At 59.0% G+C, this 16,295-nt stretch overlaps 1 protein-coding gene across 4 annotated transcripts in view; it reads right to left on the bottom strand.

The window, feature by feature from the left end:
• Positions 1-1,216: 1,216 nt before the first annotated feature.
• Positions 1,217-16,295, bottom strand: part of AGPAT4 (1-acylglycerol-3-phosphate O-acyltransferase 4) — a 119,186-nt gene continuing 104,107 nt past the window's right edge. For all 4 annotated transcript variants that reach the window (XM_044242683.1, XM_044242674.1, XM_044242693.1 and 1 more), the window contains exons 4-9: positions 14,420-14,581; positions 13,778-13,931; positions 10,345-10,447; positions 7,865-7,940; positions 3,065-3,263; positions 1,217-1,785 (exon numbers count right to left, since the gene is read on the bottom strand). In XM_044242683.1, coding sequence (XP_044098618.1) covers positions 1,691-1,785; positions 3,065-3,263; positions 7,865-7,940; positions 10,345-10,447; positions 13,778-13,931; positions 14,420-14,581 — 789 coding nt within the window. In that variant the 3' untranslated portion in view covers positions 1,217-1,690. The remainder of the gene's footprint in view (positions 1,786-3,064; positions 3,264-7,864; positions 7,941-10,344; positions 10,448-13,777; positions 13,932-14,419; positions 14,582-16,295) is intronic.

Raw genomic sequence — 16,295 nt, 5'->3', positions numbered from 1 at the left:
TACGCAGCTCTGCTGTGGAGCGAGGAGTCCCCGCGTAGAGCGGCCCCCACCGCCGGGTGCAGGTGGGCACTCGGGGATGTGCATACAGACGCCTGAGCTGCCCCCGCGGCCTGACGCAGGGTGAGCAAATGCAGGGCTCATCACCCTGCTCTCGAGGGACTTGGAAATGTCAGCTCGGCTCCGGCCTCCCGGGAACTCCCTTCTGAAGGGAGAATCTCAGCCAGAATCCATTTCTCTCTCTGTTTCTGCAGCTCTTGACAATGAGGGTCCTTCTCCTGGGCACTCTCCTAACTCCTTAGCTCACCTAGTTCCGTTGTGCTTGGTACACACTTGGTGAGTAAAGGAGTAAACCTTGAACAACAGGATTCGGTATAGATTATGTCCACCTTTTGGGTGGAACCGTCTCTCCCTTCGGTGAGCGCAGCAAGCAAGAGCTCATTTCCAGCCGCGGGCAGCTGTGCAGGGGGAGAGCCTTCTGCTTACCTCGTGCTCCGAAATCCCCACCTTTGTGAGCACCATCAGCGCGTGGCCTAGGAGGACAGTGTCCCATGGCTAAAGGCTCTTCGCTGGAGAGGTCACCGCTGGTCCTGCACGTTGTGCATGTGGCCTCTGAGGACCGGCAGCAGTTCGCGGAGGTCATGCGTGTGGCTGTGACTCCAGAGAACGCCTGGCGTGTCAAGGGGCAGCCCTCCCTCGTAGTGTGAGAGTCTGGGCTTCCGGAAGAAAAGCAGACGCCCAGGGGAGCCACGTACCCTGGTGTTTACTGCAGTCGACCCTTGGCTCCTGCACGGTGTTTTCAAAAAGTGCTCCCGGACTGGTGTCTGCCTGCTGACTGAGATGAGCTGTGCACGTGAAGTCATTTCTCAAATGGCTGCCAGAGGCCCTTGCTCTGTTTTTCCGCTCAGCTTCTTCAGAATCGGGCCAGAGGGACTCCGTTGCAGGCAGATCGGAAAACCCAGGGCTGCCTTATGGCCTCTCACTATGTCCCCCAGATGTCTCAGCTCGTCCCCCAGCACCTGCCGTCCCCTTTAACCACCTCCCCGCCCAGTGCCTGCACCTGTGTCGGCGGCCAGGAGGGCCCCCTCCAGCTTCCCGCTGCGAGCTGAATCCACCCTGCTACCCCCCAGGCAGTGCTGTTGGGTCATTGCCATCTGGAACCCCAGAACCACGGCAGAGGGTGGAGTGTGGGCACGGAGCAGTCTGTGGAAACACGTAGCACAGGGAGCCAAACACTTTAATGGTTTTTTGGAGGCATAATTTAGTCATCTTACCTAAAGCGCCTTTTACTCTTTTGCAATCCAGTACAGAAAACTCAGCACCGAAGAATGAAGGAGAACCCTCCGTTCCCCGTCCCTGCCCTCCCCCTGTGCCTCACATCCCCTCTGAATGATGACAGAATAAGGCTCACACTCAGCCGCACACCATTCTCACTTGTATGTATCCTCTCCCTTACACTCACTCGCATACACTCACACACACACACACACACACGAAAAGAAAATCAAAACCCACTAAAGCATTATGGGGGGACAAAAGATTTAAGAACATCTTCCTCCCCATCTGGCATCGAGACAAAACGCCCTGCCCTCCCAGCAGGGGCTCACCCCGCTTCGTCCCCGGGTCCCACTAAGGATGGCTGGCAGCGTCCACCAGTCCCCAAGGGCCCCTCCGGGCGCTAACGTGTCTGGGGTCAGTCGCTCCGTTTCTGCTCGCTATCGATGTTGCCGTAGGCAGAGCCCTTGTCGATTTCGGTCACACCAATCATCCATCGAACCCCCATAGAAGCTGCGGAAATGGGAAGAAATGGGAAGCACAGAGGTTAGGAGGAGCCCACGGGGGACCCCAGAGTGATCTGCGGGAAGAATGCTGAGATGCCAGCTGTCTGCAGACCCCAAGCAGCAGCTGAGATCTTGCCGGCTAATTTGGGGCGCTACATGATCCCACTGTAGTTCTCCTGGAGCATGGGTGTCGGACTAAGTGACATTAAAACAGAGAGAGGCTGTTCTGCTGGTGGGTTAATCTCTCCACCCATCAAGGATGCTAAGCCTCCACGGCATCAAAGCTTACTGAATTCCTCTGCCATGCTGGCCTCCAAGACAACGGATTCTTTTGTGAACGCAGGGCAGGAACTCACAAAACACCCTGCAGTGAAGCTGAGTAACTGACCAGAAGCATGGAGAGCGCAAGAGCCCGGACGTCCCCTTAGTGCCCGGCTCTGCTCTCGGGAAAAGAATCAGAGCGGTGAATGGGGAAAGGCCCCTGCCTTCAGGTGGGATCGGCCCAAAGAGAGAGCACGAAAGACCCTCCTGAGTCCTGAGTGCCCAGCAAAGCCACCAGGAAGCTGGACAGCAGGGCCGCGGTCACACGCTGCAGTCAGAGATTGCAAACTTGGTGAGCTCCTTCAGGGCAGGGAGCACATCTGAGCCCCCAGAGGAGCCCGGCACCAAGCACGTACCACACATTTCAGAAGGCATAAATGGCTGAGATGGGACCATTCCAGCGGGGCTGGCAGTGAAATGGGCTGCTTCTCCCAGGGGGTCCTACCACGTTTGCCTCTGGCTGCCGCACCTCAAAGACCCGCGACAGCGTGCAGGGAACCCTGGGGCCATGACGAAATCAGAGCAGTCCGAGACCCCTGGCCAATGAAGCCAGTAGGGGTTCATGCAAAAGTGCTCCCAGGCCGCTCTATTTGATGTTGTTGCGCGTGGCAGCCAACTTCTAGAAGCACACGCTCTTCCCCAGAGGGGCCGGCACCTGCTCTGAATGGCCAGGGGCCTTTGCCCGTTGCTGCTGGGCTCCAGGAAGGTTTTCCCGGGGAGAAGGAAGGAATGAGGACCGTGAGCAGTGCTGTCCGCAGAGCTCGCGTTCGGGGAGGGGCTCTGGGTGTGTTTGACCGTGAGGCCTGCAAGCTAGTTTTCCCGGTGCATCTGCAGGCTGTGCCTTCTGTTCCTAGGGGCTGCGACAGCTAGGGTGAGTTTACCCCCCGTTCTGCCTCCAGCTGCCCCCCCCATCAGATGCTCCTCTCGGCAGCATGGCTGGCGCAGGTCTCCTGCTCTCTACTCACCCACAAAGAAGACGAGGACGAAGCTGGCCAGGGTGAGGGAGGACCCGCTGCTGATCATGTTGATGAGAAACCGGAAGAAAGGGTAGAGCAGGAGGGAGGCCCAGAACAACCAGTTGACGAGCGTCCAGGGCCGCCGGGGGGGCACCATGGCTGTCTCCGGGAAGGTGCCCGTCCTGTAGTACTCCTCCTGGAAGGCATCCTGCGGACAGAGAGGCGACCCTGAGGCACTTTGCTCACGCGTGACCCCGCATTCGTGCAGGCCCTGCCCGAGGCACCGGGGCGGGGGGAGGCCATGTGAGCTGAGCAGAACCAGGGGCTCCATCACAGGCGCCTGATGAGCCTTCCCGATACTGAACTTGGCAGTCCCCTCCCCACAGTGACACGGCCCTGTCACTAGCCCTGGCGTGGCAGCTTGAGCTTCGGTGCCAGGCCAGCCCCGTTCCATCCTGGTCTGCTTCTCGGTGCTCCCCTGCCTCCAGTTGGGTGGCCGGCCTCTGAGGCCCAGCTCTGGTCGCCCAGATGCAGTACTGCCTGCTGCCCGCAACGGCCGGTGGAGAACGAACGGAGACGCGGAGCCTGCCTTCAGTGAACGCCCACAGAACACGCTAGAACCCGGAGCCTCGGGCAGAGCCACGGGCTCACCTCTTGCACCTAAGCCACGACAGCACGGCCTGCCCAGCGGCGCTGTGCAGTACTGCCGAGACCCCCGTCCCGTCTCCTCTGCTGCCCGACCTGAGGCGGGAATACAGGAGCCCCCTTGGCGGTGGGCTCCGAGGATGCCCGCGCCGGCGATGACCACGCGCGAGGTTTCATTCCTCGATGAGGTGCGGCAAGAACCGAGCACGGACATGGCGGAGCTAACAGAACACCGTGACCGAGGGCGTGTGAACGTGGCCCCCTTCCCGAAGATTCGATGGAGGAATGAGGGGAGGGGTCTCGGCGCCCCGAGGCTGCCCGTGACCGGACACCTGAACCGCCCGTGACCGGACACCTGGACCGCCTGTGGCCGCAGCTAAGTCCACGGATGAGGGCACCACCGGTCCCCAAGTGTGTGCGTGTGTGTGTGTGTGTGTGGGTGACCAATGAGCCTGCAGGGGTCTCGGGTGGGCACAGGGTGCACCAGGGACCCCCAAGGCTGGGCCTATGTACTGAGCGCCGTCCAGCTGCTCTCGGGAGACCCCAGGTGCTGCTTGGTGGCCGTGGGAGAGAGGGACACTGCGGGGCCGGGCGGCAGGCAACGGGGGCAGAGAGACCCGTTCCCAGGCTCCGTGTGGACACAAGGGCCAGCGACTGGCAGCCACGGGGAGTCTGCCCGCTTCTAAATAACAGCAATGGACTGAAATATCCTGACAGCATCCTGGGGGCCGGCGGCGTGCGTGCGGAGCAAGACCCGTCTCCGGGTCACGCGGGGCCCCCGTTGGAGCCTGCTGATGTCCCGGCTGTCCCCAGAGTTGAGTTTCCTGGAAAAGGAGCTTCCGTCTATCTGGAACTTACAGCCAAGGGGCCGAAATCCCTTTAACAGCCCGAGAGCGATCTCGAAAATGCACCATACTTCTCCTTTCCCCGGTCAGCAGGTACTGAGAACGACGCGTTTTTCTCCACTGAGGGTCATTATTAAAATGAGTCCTAGAGCCTGTGGCCGAAGCAGACACCCTCAGGGGAAGCGACAATGACTTGTCCGAGGCCCAGAGCGAGGGCCCTAACCCTGTCGAGGCCTCCCGTTTTTACCTCCCTGCCATGAGCCGGGGTGATTTTTCTCATCCCAGGCTGGGGGTGCACAGGAGCCCGCTAACTCGGTGACAGGGCCGCTTTGGACTCCCGGATTCCCCCGTGCAGAAGCCTAATCTCCCGTGGGCTGGGCTCGGAGGCGGGGCCTCTCGCGAGGACGGAGCCCTCATGATTGGGGGTCGTGCCCTTGTCACAGGGACCTCAGGGAGCCCCCTTGCCCCGTCCAGCACAGCAGCCCTGGTGGGGGCCCCCCTCCAGGCCCCTGATCGTCTGGCCTTGAGTGATGAGAAGGAAATGCCCGTGGTGTTGCGCGAAAGCCATCGCGAGCTTGGAAAACACTTCGTTCTTGTGCTTGAAGGATGTCCTGCTGGCTGCGGCACCCCCCGCAGAGCAGTGCCCAGCCGTGGCCCCCGTGGGCCCCGCACACCCACAAGACAGCTTGGCCATTGCTTCCTTCACCCGGTTTTCCGTGGGTACCATTAATGGCGAGTTCCCCATCCCTTCGGCAGACTTCAGACTGCCCGCCGGAGGGGAAGTACGTAACTTGAATCGGGGATGAAATTCAGACTTGGTTCAAACCACGTGATGGGGTAACCGGGATGGCTCTAGGAAAATGTGACGGGGGCACCGCCGTTGTCCCCAAGGGATCACACGAGGACATGGACGGCTTCCCACACCGCCAGCCAGCCGCCGTCCCGGGTGCCGACAAGTCATCAAGTTGTGCCTTTTCCAGACGCTATGTTTGTTCTACTTCAAGGTTGGCCCGGTTGTCGCAGCTGATGCCCTTCCTGTCTGAGACTGTCAAAATGGCCGTGGCCGATAGTGGATCTCGTTTTATGTCCCTGCCTGAACAGAATGAAACGTTGCTATGTCCCTGTCGGGGCGCCCAGCACCCCTCCTGCATTTTGCTGACACTTGTCCGTGGAAGCAACACCGGGGAATCGGTGCCTTGGCGTCCCCAGCTCAACGTCGGCAGAACCGTCTTCCCACACCAGGCGTCTGAAAGACGACGCCCTACCCAGAACTCCACTTCGGCAAGCGCCGTGGGGCCGCGGCATTTCCGCTACGTAAAGCCCCAGACCCATCGAGGCTCCTGAGGGGACAGGGCTGCCCCAGGAACGACAGGATGCTGGAGTTTCTTCCCGTCTGTCCACGGTTCCTCTTGGAGGCAGCGCTGCCCCTTCCCGGGAGCTGCTCCCGGGTGGTCCCTCCAGGGAAAAGGTCAGCCTCCCGGGGCTGCTCACAGACACAGCCCTCAGACGCGAGACAGGGCCTGTCCTCCGCACCTGGCTCTACCTGCAAGCTGGGCAAACCACGTCATTCTCTGGCATAAGGGCTTAGCCCCAGATGGTCGTTTCGGGAAGCCCTTCCAAGCTGAACCCTATCATTTTAGTGCGTACATAGTTTAGAGGGAAACCTCTGGACAGACTTTATCAGGTTCAGGTCACACGACGGTCACACTCTCCCGCCTGAACCCAGCAGAGGACGGGCCCACGGAGAAGAACCTGCTTTGCTTTGCTTTGCTTTGGTAGGTTTGAGGCCCGCGTTTGTCAGATTTGCCCGTGTGCTTCTTTACGCAGCCTTTCCTTTCTGAGGCCTTAGTGCAATTTTCTGCTTGCTAATAGTTGCGACGTGTCGTATGCCGCCCAGACGATTAAACCAGAGAACGGCACAAGGGAAAATGCCGCCTCGTGCGTGAAACCAGAAGAAAATATACATCGTTTGCGTGTTTCCACCAGGCCCAGGCCTGTGGCAGCACAGAGCTTCCTAATTGGGAACCTGGTTTAAAAGCAGCTGCTGTGCATTTCCAAGCCTGCAGGCCATGGGTCAGAGGCGGCCTCCTAGGAATACGCATTTCTAGGCCTCCTCAGACCTACAGGGTGAACCTGTGAGGCTGAGGGACCTGCATGGTCCCCGCTCGGTGACAGACAGGCGGTCCCCGTGTACTCGGTGGAAGAGGAGCCTGGATGCCTGTCCCTGCCTATCCCTGCAACCCATCCGGAAAAGGCCCCCCAATGGCCAGTTATTCAAATGGGCTTTTACAGGAACCATTGGAAAATCACCTCCTCGGGAGCACGGGAGCCACTTCCTGCTGCGACAGTGTCAGGATCTTGATCCCCCAAACCAAGCACAGTTGTGAGAAGTCTCTACTTCGTTTGATGGGGGTCATCTGAAGTCTCTGGGGCCAAGACACGTTCTCAAAGGAAAGATTAAAATGCTTCTCCGACTGGAGCAGACACCCGTAGAGCTCTAGTGACGATCTTCTCTAGGGGAGTGGGGAGAGGCAGCCCCTCTCGTCCGTACCGATGGAATTCGGCAACAGGAAATCTGCATCCCACTCAACGTGCTCGATTCGAGGCCGGTTTGGCCTCAAAACATAGGATGAATCAGAAATAAGTCCCTGTGGGCAGAGATGCAGTCATAAAACGCCTTCCTCACTAGCTGGGCACTGACCTTTTCTCCTTCCTGAGACGAAGCAATGAGAGCCGTAAGCATGTGAGCCCCTCTGCCCCTGCCCCTGCCTGTGCCGCTGAGGAGAGGAGCCAGTGGAGATAGGGCCCTGCTCAGAGGAAGGAAAGGTGCGGTGGGGACTGACCCCAGCCGAGGCGGAGTCTTGCAAGCCTCCGTCTTGCCTGTGTGGGCGGTTTTGAGACCTTCCATCTTGCCTGGGTTGGGGGGCGTTTGAGACCCTACAGGCAGCCACCTTGTAGGCCCAGCAGCCATCGGGATCATACACGTTTCCTGAAAAGAACCCTCCAGACCCCAAGAACCAGAGGTTACCTTTCCTACGTAGACACGGGCTGTTAGGGGGCCTCGCTTCCTTTTCTGTCCACTACACCCTCCTTTCTTGCCATGAAGCCCCCTTAAACCCATTTTGCTCTATTCTTTTCCCCCCTTGCCAAGCAGAGTGTCAGCCCCAGGGCAGTAACTAACCGGAGTGTGGGGTCTCATACGGACGGAGAAAGGCTCGTCGCCACTACCAGCTCCCAGAGGCCCCCATGGTGCACCCACCTTGAAACAGGTCCTTGGATCCCACAGAGCCTCCCCACCCCCCAACCTCGCTGCACTGACCTTCTCCTGGTAGAGCTTGTGGAGCCAGGCTGAACACTCGTCCTCGTCTTCTGGGACTTCTTCTAGAGGGATCCGCCTGCAAAGCAGAGAACAGCTAGCAGGGAGGAGACTGGTGTCAGATGCCCCAACCACGGCTTCAAAATAACAATACTTCGGGGGCGCCTGGGTGGCTCAGTGGGTTAAAGCCTCTGCCTTCGGCTCGGGTCATGATCCCAGGGTCCTGGGATCGAGCCCCACATCGGGTTCTCTGCTCCTCGGGGAGCCTGCTTCCCCCTCTCTCTCCGCCTGCCTCTCTGCCTACTTGTGATCTGTCAAATAAATAAAATCTTTAAAAAAACAAAAAACAAAAAAACAATACTTGACGTCTCCGGGCTCTGTTTCAGGAGCCTAGGTCACGCGGGGGGGCGGGGGGCAATTCATTCGGCAGACGGGGAAATCCAGACCGTGGTGGGGAGCTCCAGACACGGGTGCAGTGCGGGTCTCTGAAGGGTCAGCCTGTCCCTTTGCTCACCTTTGCTTTCTGCTCACCAGAAGGGGGGTGTGAGGGTGGCTCGAGGCTGGGGGCCCAGCACTTGCCAACAGCCCCTCTGAGCAAGGGGGAGTCACTGGTTCCCTGTTCCTGGTCCCCTGTTGCAGATTTAGCTCTGTGTGTCCGCCCGCGGGGTGCTGGCTTTCATGAGCTCTAGGCCTTTTTATTCACCCTGATGCTGTGCACAGGAAATCCTGTGTCCCCCGTGACTGCCAGGGCCGGCTTCATGCCCGTCTGTGGCTCGGGACTACCTTAGCAACACGGTCCATTTCTAGAACCTATCCATCACACCACGGCCTGTGGAGGGAATGTGGGATTCCATCTTATAACAGACGCGGTATCGTACAGGGCTAAGTTTTCATACGATGAAGTATTAGCCCCTCAACTCCCACAGATCCTCCCATAAATGCCCAACAACATCGCTCTTTTTGGCTCACTGGGGAAACCAGATCTCTAACTGTGTTTCTTGAAAAAGGATAGGGAGCCTGCCCACCCTTTATCTGGATGGTGGGTGTTTACGGCACTGTTGCTCTTTTCAAGAACTTCCTTGACATTCCTGCCCTTCCTGTTTTAATGCTTTGCATTGAGGCAAAGCACGAGAAAGCCTGTAGGGCTTTGCAAGGGAACCTGCACTGCGAGGAGAAGCGAGGGGAGCGGCACAGTCCGCCCTCCCGGCCGTGAGGGCACCGGCTTCCGTGGCCTCCGTGGCCTCCGTGGTGTGGTCTTGGCTCTTCACGCCCCATTCCTGGGTGTGCTCTGGGGAAGAAGTTACCGGAGAGGCGGCCCCGTGGGTACGCTATCTCCCACGCTCCAGGCTTCCCCCAAATACCTGGGGCCCAGCTGGCCACCGACTAGAGCTCCTGCCGGGTGTCTAAGTGCTCAGGGGGCAAAGCCTCCTCTACCTCTGGGAGAAGGCCTCCCTCGGGAAGGCTGGTTTTCCTGCCCTCAAGTGCCTTCAACTGCAGAGTAAGGTAGACTGCCGACTGCAGCTTTAGGGAACAGGCATGATTAGGACACTGCTTTCCTATTCAAAAGGGGGAACTGGGGTCCTCTCTGGCTAGAAAGCTGTTTAATTCAGGCTGTCAGTCCACCGAAACATCTCTCCTGAAGGGCTGAGCCTTTCCTGCCGCCCCCATGGTGACGATCAGCCCCTGAATTTACGTCGTCCTGTGTTACTGGCAGTATCTGTGAAGTCTTTTGAAAAAATAATCAGAATGTTCTAGAACACTTGGCTGGTTCCCCAAGAGCAGCCATGTCAGATCATCTTTGTTAGCCTTCTGGGAAGACAACCTAGTGCACAGGAAACCAGTACCGCCCCTCAGCCTCGTCGCACTGGGTTTCATGCTCGAGTCCCCGCTGGGTTTGGCGGATGGCAGCATCTTCCGATCGTTTCCCACCCGTCTCGAGGGCATTGCAGAAGCCCAGGGTGAGGCCCGTTCTGGAAGCTGACGCAACGGGCCAAGAGAACGGGTGTGTCTAATACCACGGGATGTCTTTTCAGTAATGGCTTGGGATATAACACAGAAGTAAGACACCGCTGAAACGCTCTCCATTTGTTCCTAGACCTCCCTATAAATCACACATGCTCCTGTCTGTGTACATCTGTGTATCGTAGACACATCCTCCAAGAAGCGGGGTCAGGATAATCATCTCTTCATACTCAGTCTCAAAGTAACTATAAAATGCTGTCTTCTGTCTGTCCAACCTGAGCTCTGTGATGAGTATGAATTGGTCTGAGAGATCAGAAATTAGAGGCTTCCCCAATTACTGACATGAGCGCTGTGTGTCTTGAGCTCCTAATATAAATACAGTCTGTGAAGTTCACTTCATGACAGATGACAGACAAGAAAACACTAAACAGACTTCCCTGGAAAGAGGTCTGTAGGCCATTTGTGATTTAATTACTTTGATAGGCTCTCTCTGTTTTGGAAAGGAAATGGAACCAACTTACCTGACATATAAATCGGCGTGATATTTCTTCCCATTTAGGACCCCCAACAGTGTTGGATTTTCATTATTTCTGAAATTGAGTGTACAGTCATATACAGCTGAAACTATAAAAAAATAAAACAAATACAAAGCAGTATATAGCGTGTGAACCCAATTTTGTTTCGCAGATACACATTGGAAAACAACAATGAGATTTGCTAACGGGCTATCTCAGGACGGTGGGATGACGGGTTCTGACCTTTTTCATGCTTTTCTATACTGTCCAAATGCCCTACATTGAACACACATCACCTTTTGTAACTAGAAAAACACTGTAACTCAGTAACTGAGAAAAGAGTTATTACTGAGGTCGGAACAGCTTAAAGCAATACTGCGGCGTCCCGTCCAGAAGTTCTCCAACAAGTACCGACATTTAAACAGAGTCAGACATGAGATCGGCCAGTCTAGAGCCTACTACCTGAGAACGCGTCCGAGTGGATGGTGGCATAATATTTTATAAGCAATTTCTCCCCCTAGAGAAGTAAGATAGCTACAAAATTAGAACAAGACGCTGGAGACATCTTAAGGACGTGAACCACAGTCCACTGAAACGGAGCTGAGAAGCAAAGAAGAACACGTGAGGTCAGTGCCTCTGCCCAACGGTGAGCTGACCTGTCGGCCCGAGTTATGTCGGCGTGTCCCGCGGGGCCGCGGGGCCGCGGGGCCTGGCCCGGGCTCCAGTGCGCGGAGGGTGGGAGTGTGTGAATGACCATGAGGGGACAGAAGTACAGCGTGGACAAGGGATGACAGGACGGGACAGTGGAAAGAGCACGGGTTATGAAGTCAGCCTGGTGCCTGTGGGATCCTCTCTTGGACGTGCCGCTCAGCCGCCCTGAGCCCAGCTCCCCCGGAGAAGGGGACCCACGATGCCTTCCTTGCACGCCGGCTGAGCTGGCAGGAGTCTGCGTGTCCCCCGGGGCCTGGCCCTCCGCGATAATAGATTGTGAGCCCCATACTTTACGGAGACTCTGCCTACGTGCGGTTACTATTCACAGAGCGGGTGGGAGGGGGACAACGGGGGCCTCTTGGTCTAGGTGGGGATATGAAGAACCAAGATTCAAAAATCACCCAGAAAACCACCATCCATTATCTTCGGCCTGCTGCCTGGCCCCTGGTGGGGTCTGCAGGAGGCCCACTGCCAGCTCGTTCGTCCTAGCTGAGGAGAGGCCGGGGTCTCCCTTGCTGGCTCGCAGGAATGCTGGGGGGTGGCTCCCAACCCCCGGCAAGCCAGACGACGGCCCCTTTCTCTCCTGGGACTGGAGGCTGGCTGTCTCCCGGTGGGGGAGGCGTCACTCTCCACGGACAGAGTGGGGCCGGTGGAGAGCAGCCTCGGTGTTCACCACATTCTGTGGGCATTATAGGAAAAGGCACTTAGGCTGTACGCAGGTGGCCGTGGGGTCACAGGTCTGAGAGTAAGAAAGGGACATGGAGCTGATGCGGTTCAGTGGGTTTCCAACGCCTCCCTCCAGACGGGCTCTTACACAGGAGCCTGATGTACACTACGGAAGGGGCCTACTTGGTCAATCAAGGACGGGTCGGGGGGCAGCCACAAGGGGTCCCGAGACGACTGCCTAGCAACTAATGATTTGCACAATTTCCTCCTTTGCCAGAGAGGCAACCTCAAGAGGGGAGATAAAATAGCCCATCGCTAAATCCACCTGCCTGCAAAGCCCTTGAGGAGGGGAGCCATAGCCCCAGCCTCTGAGCCCCAGCCTCCGTGTCCTAGCCGAGCCACTCGGAACAAGTTCCTTAAATTTTCTCCAAGCCCCAACTTCCTCATCTATACACTGGAAATAAACAGTTTCCTTCATTAGATCTGGCCAGTACACTCTCGCCAGGCCCTATGGGGCAAGCTTGCGTTGGGGGCAAATCCGAAGTGCCCTTGGAGGGCAGCTCTTTATTTCGGGGCAGGGGACACAGCCTGCCCCGATGCCTGGACTGCTGCGGCCTCAGGCCAAGCTCAGCCAGGGCCCGAAGCCAACGGGAAAAGCCGGACCCAGTAGCTGGGCACCCCCAGCAGGGCGCGAAGGTGAGGCGAGCTGGCTCAGTGGGGGCTCCAACCCACAGCCCACATCTGACCCTTACAGGCCAGGCCTCAGGCTGGGTCCTCTGCCCGTTTTCTCACTGAACCCTCCCTGCAGCTCTTACAAGCCTCCGAGGTGGTGCGTCCAGGGTCCTGCAGCCCGCACAGTGGGGAGCCAGCTCGGACCTGCTGGGCGGTGCAGGATGCAAGCGGCTGGAGGAGGAACAGGCGACAGGCGACCTCCACCCGGGTTGCTGGGACCACAGGGAGCTCAGTGACCGGCAGGTTCTATCTTTGGGGTGAATCCAGGGGGTGCATCCGGGGCTCCGCAGACAGACAGCTGGGAGGCCGAGCAGAGGGAGCGAGCGGCCTCATTGCCGCAAGCCCCGGCGAGGGGTGTGCGGGGGTGCGGAGGACTAGCGGGGTGATGTCTGGGCAGGAGACAACCGGGTCAGCTCGCGGATGGTGGGGTGGGGTGTGGACCGCGGGCCGGAGGACGGGGCGGGGGTGTCTCGGCGGCGCAGCTGCCCTGCTACCCAGCGGCTTCACGGCCACGGGCTCGGGCGCCCAGAGGAGGCGTTTGCACGCGGTCGCCCGGCCGGGCAGCGCCGCAGGAGACCCCTCACCCGCCACTCCGATCCCTTGGCTCACAAGAGGGAGAGGAGACCTGGGGGCCCGAAGACAGACGACCGTGGGCAAAGAGAGGCTGCTTGACCATCCCGGGACTCCCGCCAAGGCAGCGCCTGGCCCGGGGCGTGGGGGACGACATGGGGACACCCGTGTGACCTCGGAGCTGCCTCGAACCCAAGGCCCGCCGGCCTGCCGGCCTCGCCTCGAAGGGTCAGAGGAGGAGGGCGGGTCTCTGAGAGGGGGGCGGGCTGCAGGGGCGGGGGAGCAAGGAGCAAAGCGGGTGCGGCCAGAGGGAAGAGCCCGCTTTCTGACTCTCTCCCAGGGTGACTCGGGGTCAGCCGGCGCAGATGGTAGGTCACAGAGTTCGTCAGCTGGAGGCAGCCGGTGCCAAGAGATGGGCAAGAAATGCCAGACAAAGCAAAAGGACGCCAAAACCCTGGGCTAACGAGGTGTGGGGTCAGGCTGAACCCAGGGATTCCCCAAGGTCACCACCGCCTTGCAGTTCCGGTGTTGAGCAGTAGAGGGCAGTGTTTGCTCAGCGTGCTTGGGGGTGGGGGGTGTGCCCGGGAGAGAGTGTGTGAGCCAGAGACAGAGACCGAGAGCAGGCAGCAGCCTGGATCCTGGCTAGCCATCCTCCGTTTCCCATCTAGCTACCGGCCACCATCATGGGGACGCGCTGCCGGGGATGCTGGGGTTGGGGCTCCTCGCTGCGGGGGGCGGGGGACACCGGGATCTTCCTTACCTACATTTCTCAAACTCCTCACGGTGATGGCGAAGCCTTTGGTGCGAGGCAGCAGGTGGTACTTGAGGCTGGGCAGCCCCTTGGCTTGGGCCACCTGCATGCTGATCTGGTGCTTCTTCTCCGTGAACCGAGTGCCCTCACAGTGAATCAGGAACTGGAAGGAACAGCGCAAAGGTCACGCACGGCCCTCGGCCCCCCCGCCGCGGCCCTGGGTCACGCTCTGTCCATCATCCACCCCAGTCACACACGGTCCCACAGGAGCCCTTATGGCCAGAGCAGGGCTGGGCCCCGCAGCTACGGCCGCCCCCGACCTCAGGGTGGGGCCTGGAGGCTGGGCCTCCTCCTACAGGAGCTGTGGGGACAAAAGCTGACCATGAAGATCGTACAGGAGTGAGCGCGGGTGTGCGTGAGCAGGACAAGAGCCTCTGAGTGTGAGTGGGACAGGAGCATCCTGAGTGCGTGTGCAACAAGCGTGTTCTGAGGACTGTTTCTGCCTCCGTTAGTTCAAAGAGCCGCACGGGGTAGCGTGGGACTGTGCGGCCGGCCAGCCAGGCGGGTCGCAGGACGGGTGTGGGGCCCGTCCGGCTGCTCACGCAGGACTGCTTCGGGGCCGGGGGCGTGGCTGCTCGGGGTGGGACGTACAAAATACTTCTCGGGGTAATCCCGGAGGTGCAGCAAGCTCTGTGAGACAGTCTTGCGGTCCTGCTCCCACTTGCGCGTGCAGAAGACCATCTCCGTGAAGTACCACATCCAGCCAATGATCGGGACGTAGGCCAGCTCCTTCTTGGCCAGGACTTTGGAGCCCTGAAACAGAGATGGAGCCCACAGTGATTCATGGAGAGGTTACTAGAAAAAGAGCAGCGGACATGCTGTCCAGAGGCCTAGCGGGATGGTTCCAGAGCACAAGGAAGCAAGAAGCCACTGACCCTGGAGCCTCTGCCCCGTCAACCAGAGGCCAAGGTTGTGCGAAGTCTGCACAGCGGGGAGGAGGGGAGAGGGCCTTCGTGGGGAGGGGGCGTAGGCATCGGGGCGGCGTTGGGAACAACGAGGGACACTGAAGGATCTCAGAGATGCTCGGGTCATTTTCCAAGCCGCTCCGGCAGTTTTAACACCGAACTCTCTCTGGCTCTCAGTCCTCGGCCACACTGGATCCCACCAGCTGGGCGGACATCATTCTCCTTTCACAGACTAGCAAATGGGGTCTGGAGCGTTCTCTGGGTCGTGGCGCTGCAAAATGGGGGGGCCTGGTTGAGCTGAGGCCCCCAGATCATGGTGGGGGGTCTCCACCTGTCCCCTCCCTGGCTCATCTCCAAGGCTGGCAGTGGGGCTGGGACGTCCACCTGAGACTGCCCGAGGCTGACTCACGACGCAAGGACCTGGCCCACCCACAGGCTGGCCCCTGGGGCTGCTCGGCGCAGGCTGCCACCCAGCTGGGCCAGGCTTCACCGTCTGCCTGGAGGAGACCAGGGATCCGGGGCATCAGGGCAGGGTGGGGGCAGTGGGGGAAAAGGAAAAACTACTTTTCATCTAGTGAGTTGGGTTCTCTATTTCTCACCCTTAATTTTGGAATTGGCCAAGATACTCTCTGAGATGGCTGTCCTTGATCGACGGCACAGGTGACAGGGGCAGTGATCTGGACGGTCAGGCAGGCTTAGCGGTGCTCTTGGTGACAACTGTCTAGTTTTGCCCTGAACCTCGGAGGCCTGTCACGTCCGCAACCACGACGCAGCTGCAGCTGGGTGAAGAGCGATGGGCCGTAGCCGCCCACCCACCCGCGCAGGCTGGGGAAGCCAGGAACAGCCGCTCGCTCCCTCTACGTTACAAACCCAACAGTAAACCTCTTGCCCCGCAGCGGGAAAGACAGCCTTCAGTTAGTGTCTCCGAGTCTGGATGGGTTTTGTTTTTGTTAGTCCCACAGACCCAACATGCAAGTTCTCTCTCGAAGAGAACCAAGCCGTCCGAGCCGGGGCCTGCCCCCAGAGGACCTGGAGGCCAGTCCCGGCGGGTCCGAGAACTCGCTGGCGGTACCGGTGGGGGGAGGGCTTCCAGAGTGCCAGGCACGGGCGATGCATGTATATAAATCCTATTCCATTTGATATCCAAAGGCATAGACACCCCCCGGCCCCGGCCATTTTATAGAAAATCAAACCGAAGCTCAGAGACATTCAGTAACTTGCCCGGAACCACGGAGCCGACAGCTGGGGAAGCGGAGACTTGAGGCCACGAGGCCTGCCGCAGGGCACAGTCCGTGAGAAACGTTCTGCCCACCAAAGCGCGGGGCCAGACACGCAGAGCCGCCTACCCCACAGCCACTGTCCCCTCCTCCTTCGTTTACAGCCTCAGTCCTGTTCCAAAGGCAACATGTTCAGGCTGTGGGTGTGACCATAAGGGACGTCACCTCAGCCTGGTGTCCCCCGGGCCCCTTAGCTGAGTGTGGGCCTCTGACCCAGTGCTCCTGAGGTGGCTCAGGGCTCTGCTACGGTGCAGGTGTTCTGGGGTTTTTGGGAAGACTTTGCTC

This window comes from Neovison vison, chromosome 1 (assembly GCF_020171115.1).
Source record: "Neovison vison isolate M4711 chromosome 1, ASM_NN_V1, whole genome shotgun sequence".
Classification (NCBI taxonomy): Eukaryota; Metazoa; Chordata; class Mammalia; order Carnivora; family Mustelidae; genus Neogale; species Neogale vison.
This window is presented reverse-complemented; position numbering and strand designations above follow the sequence as displayed.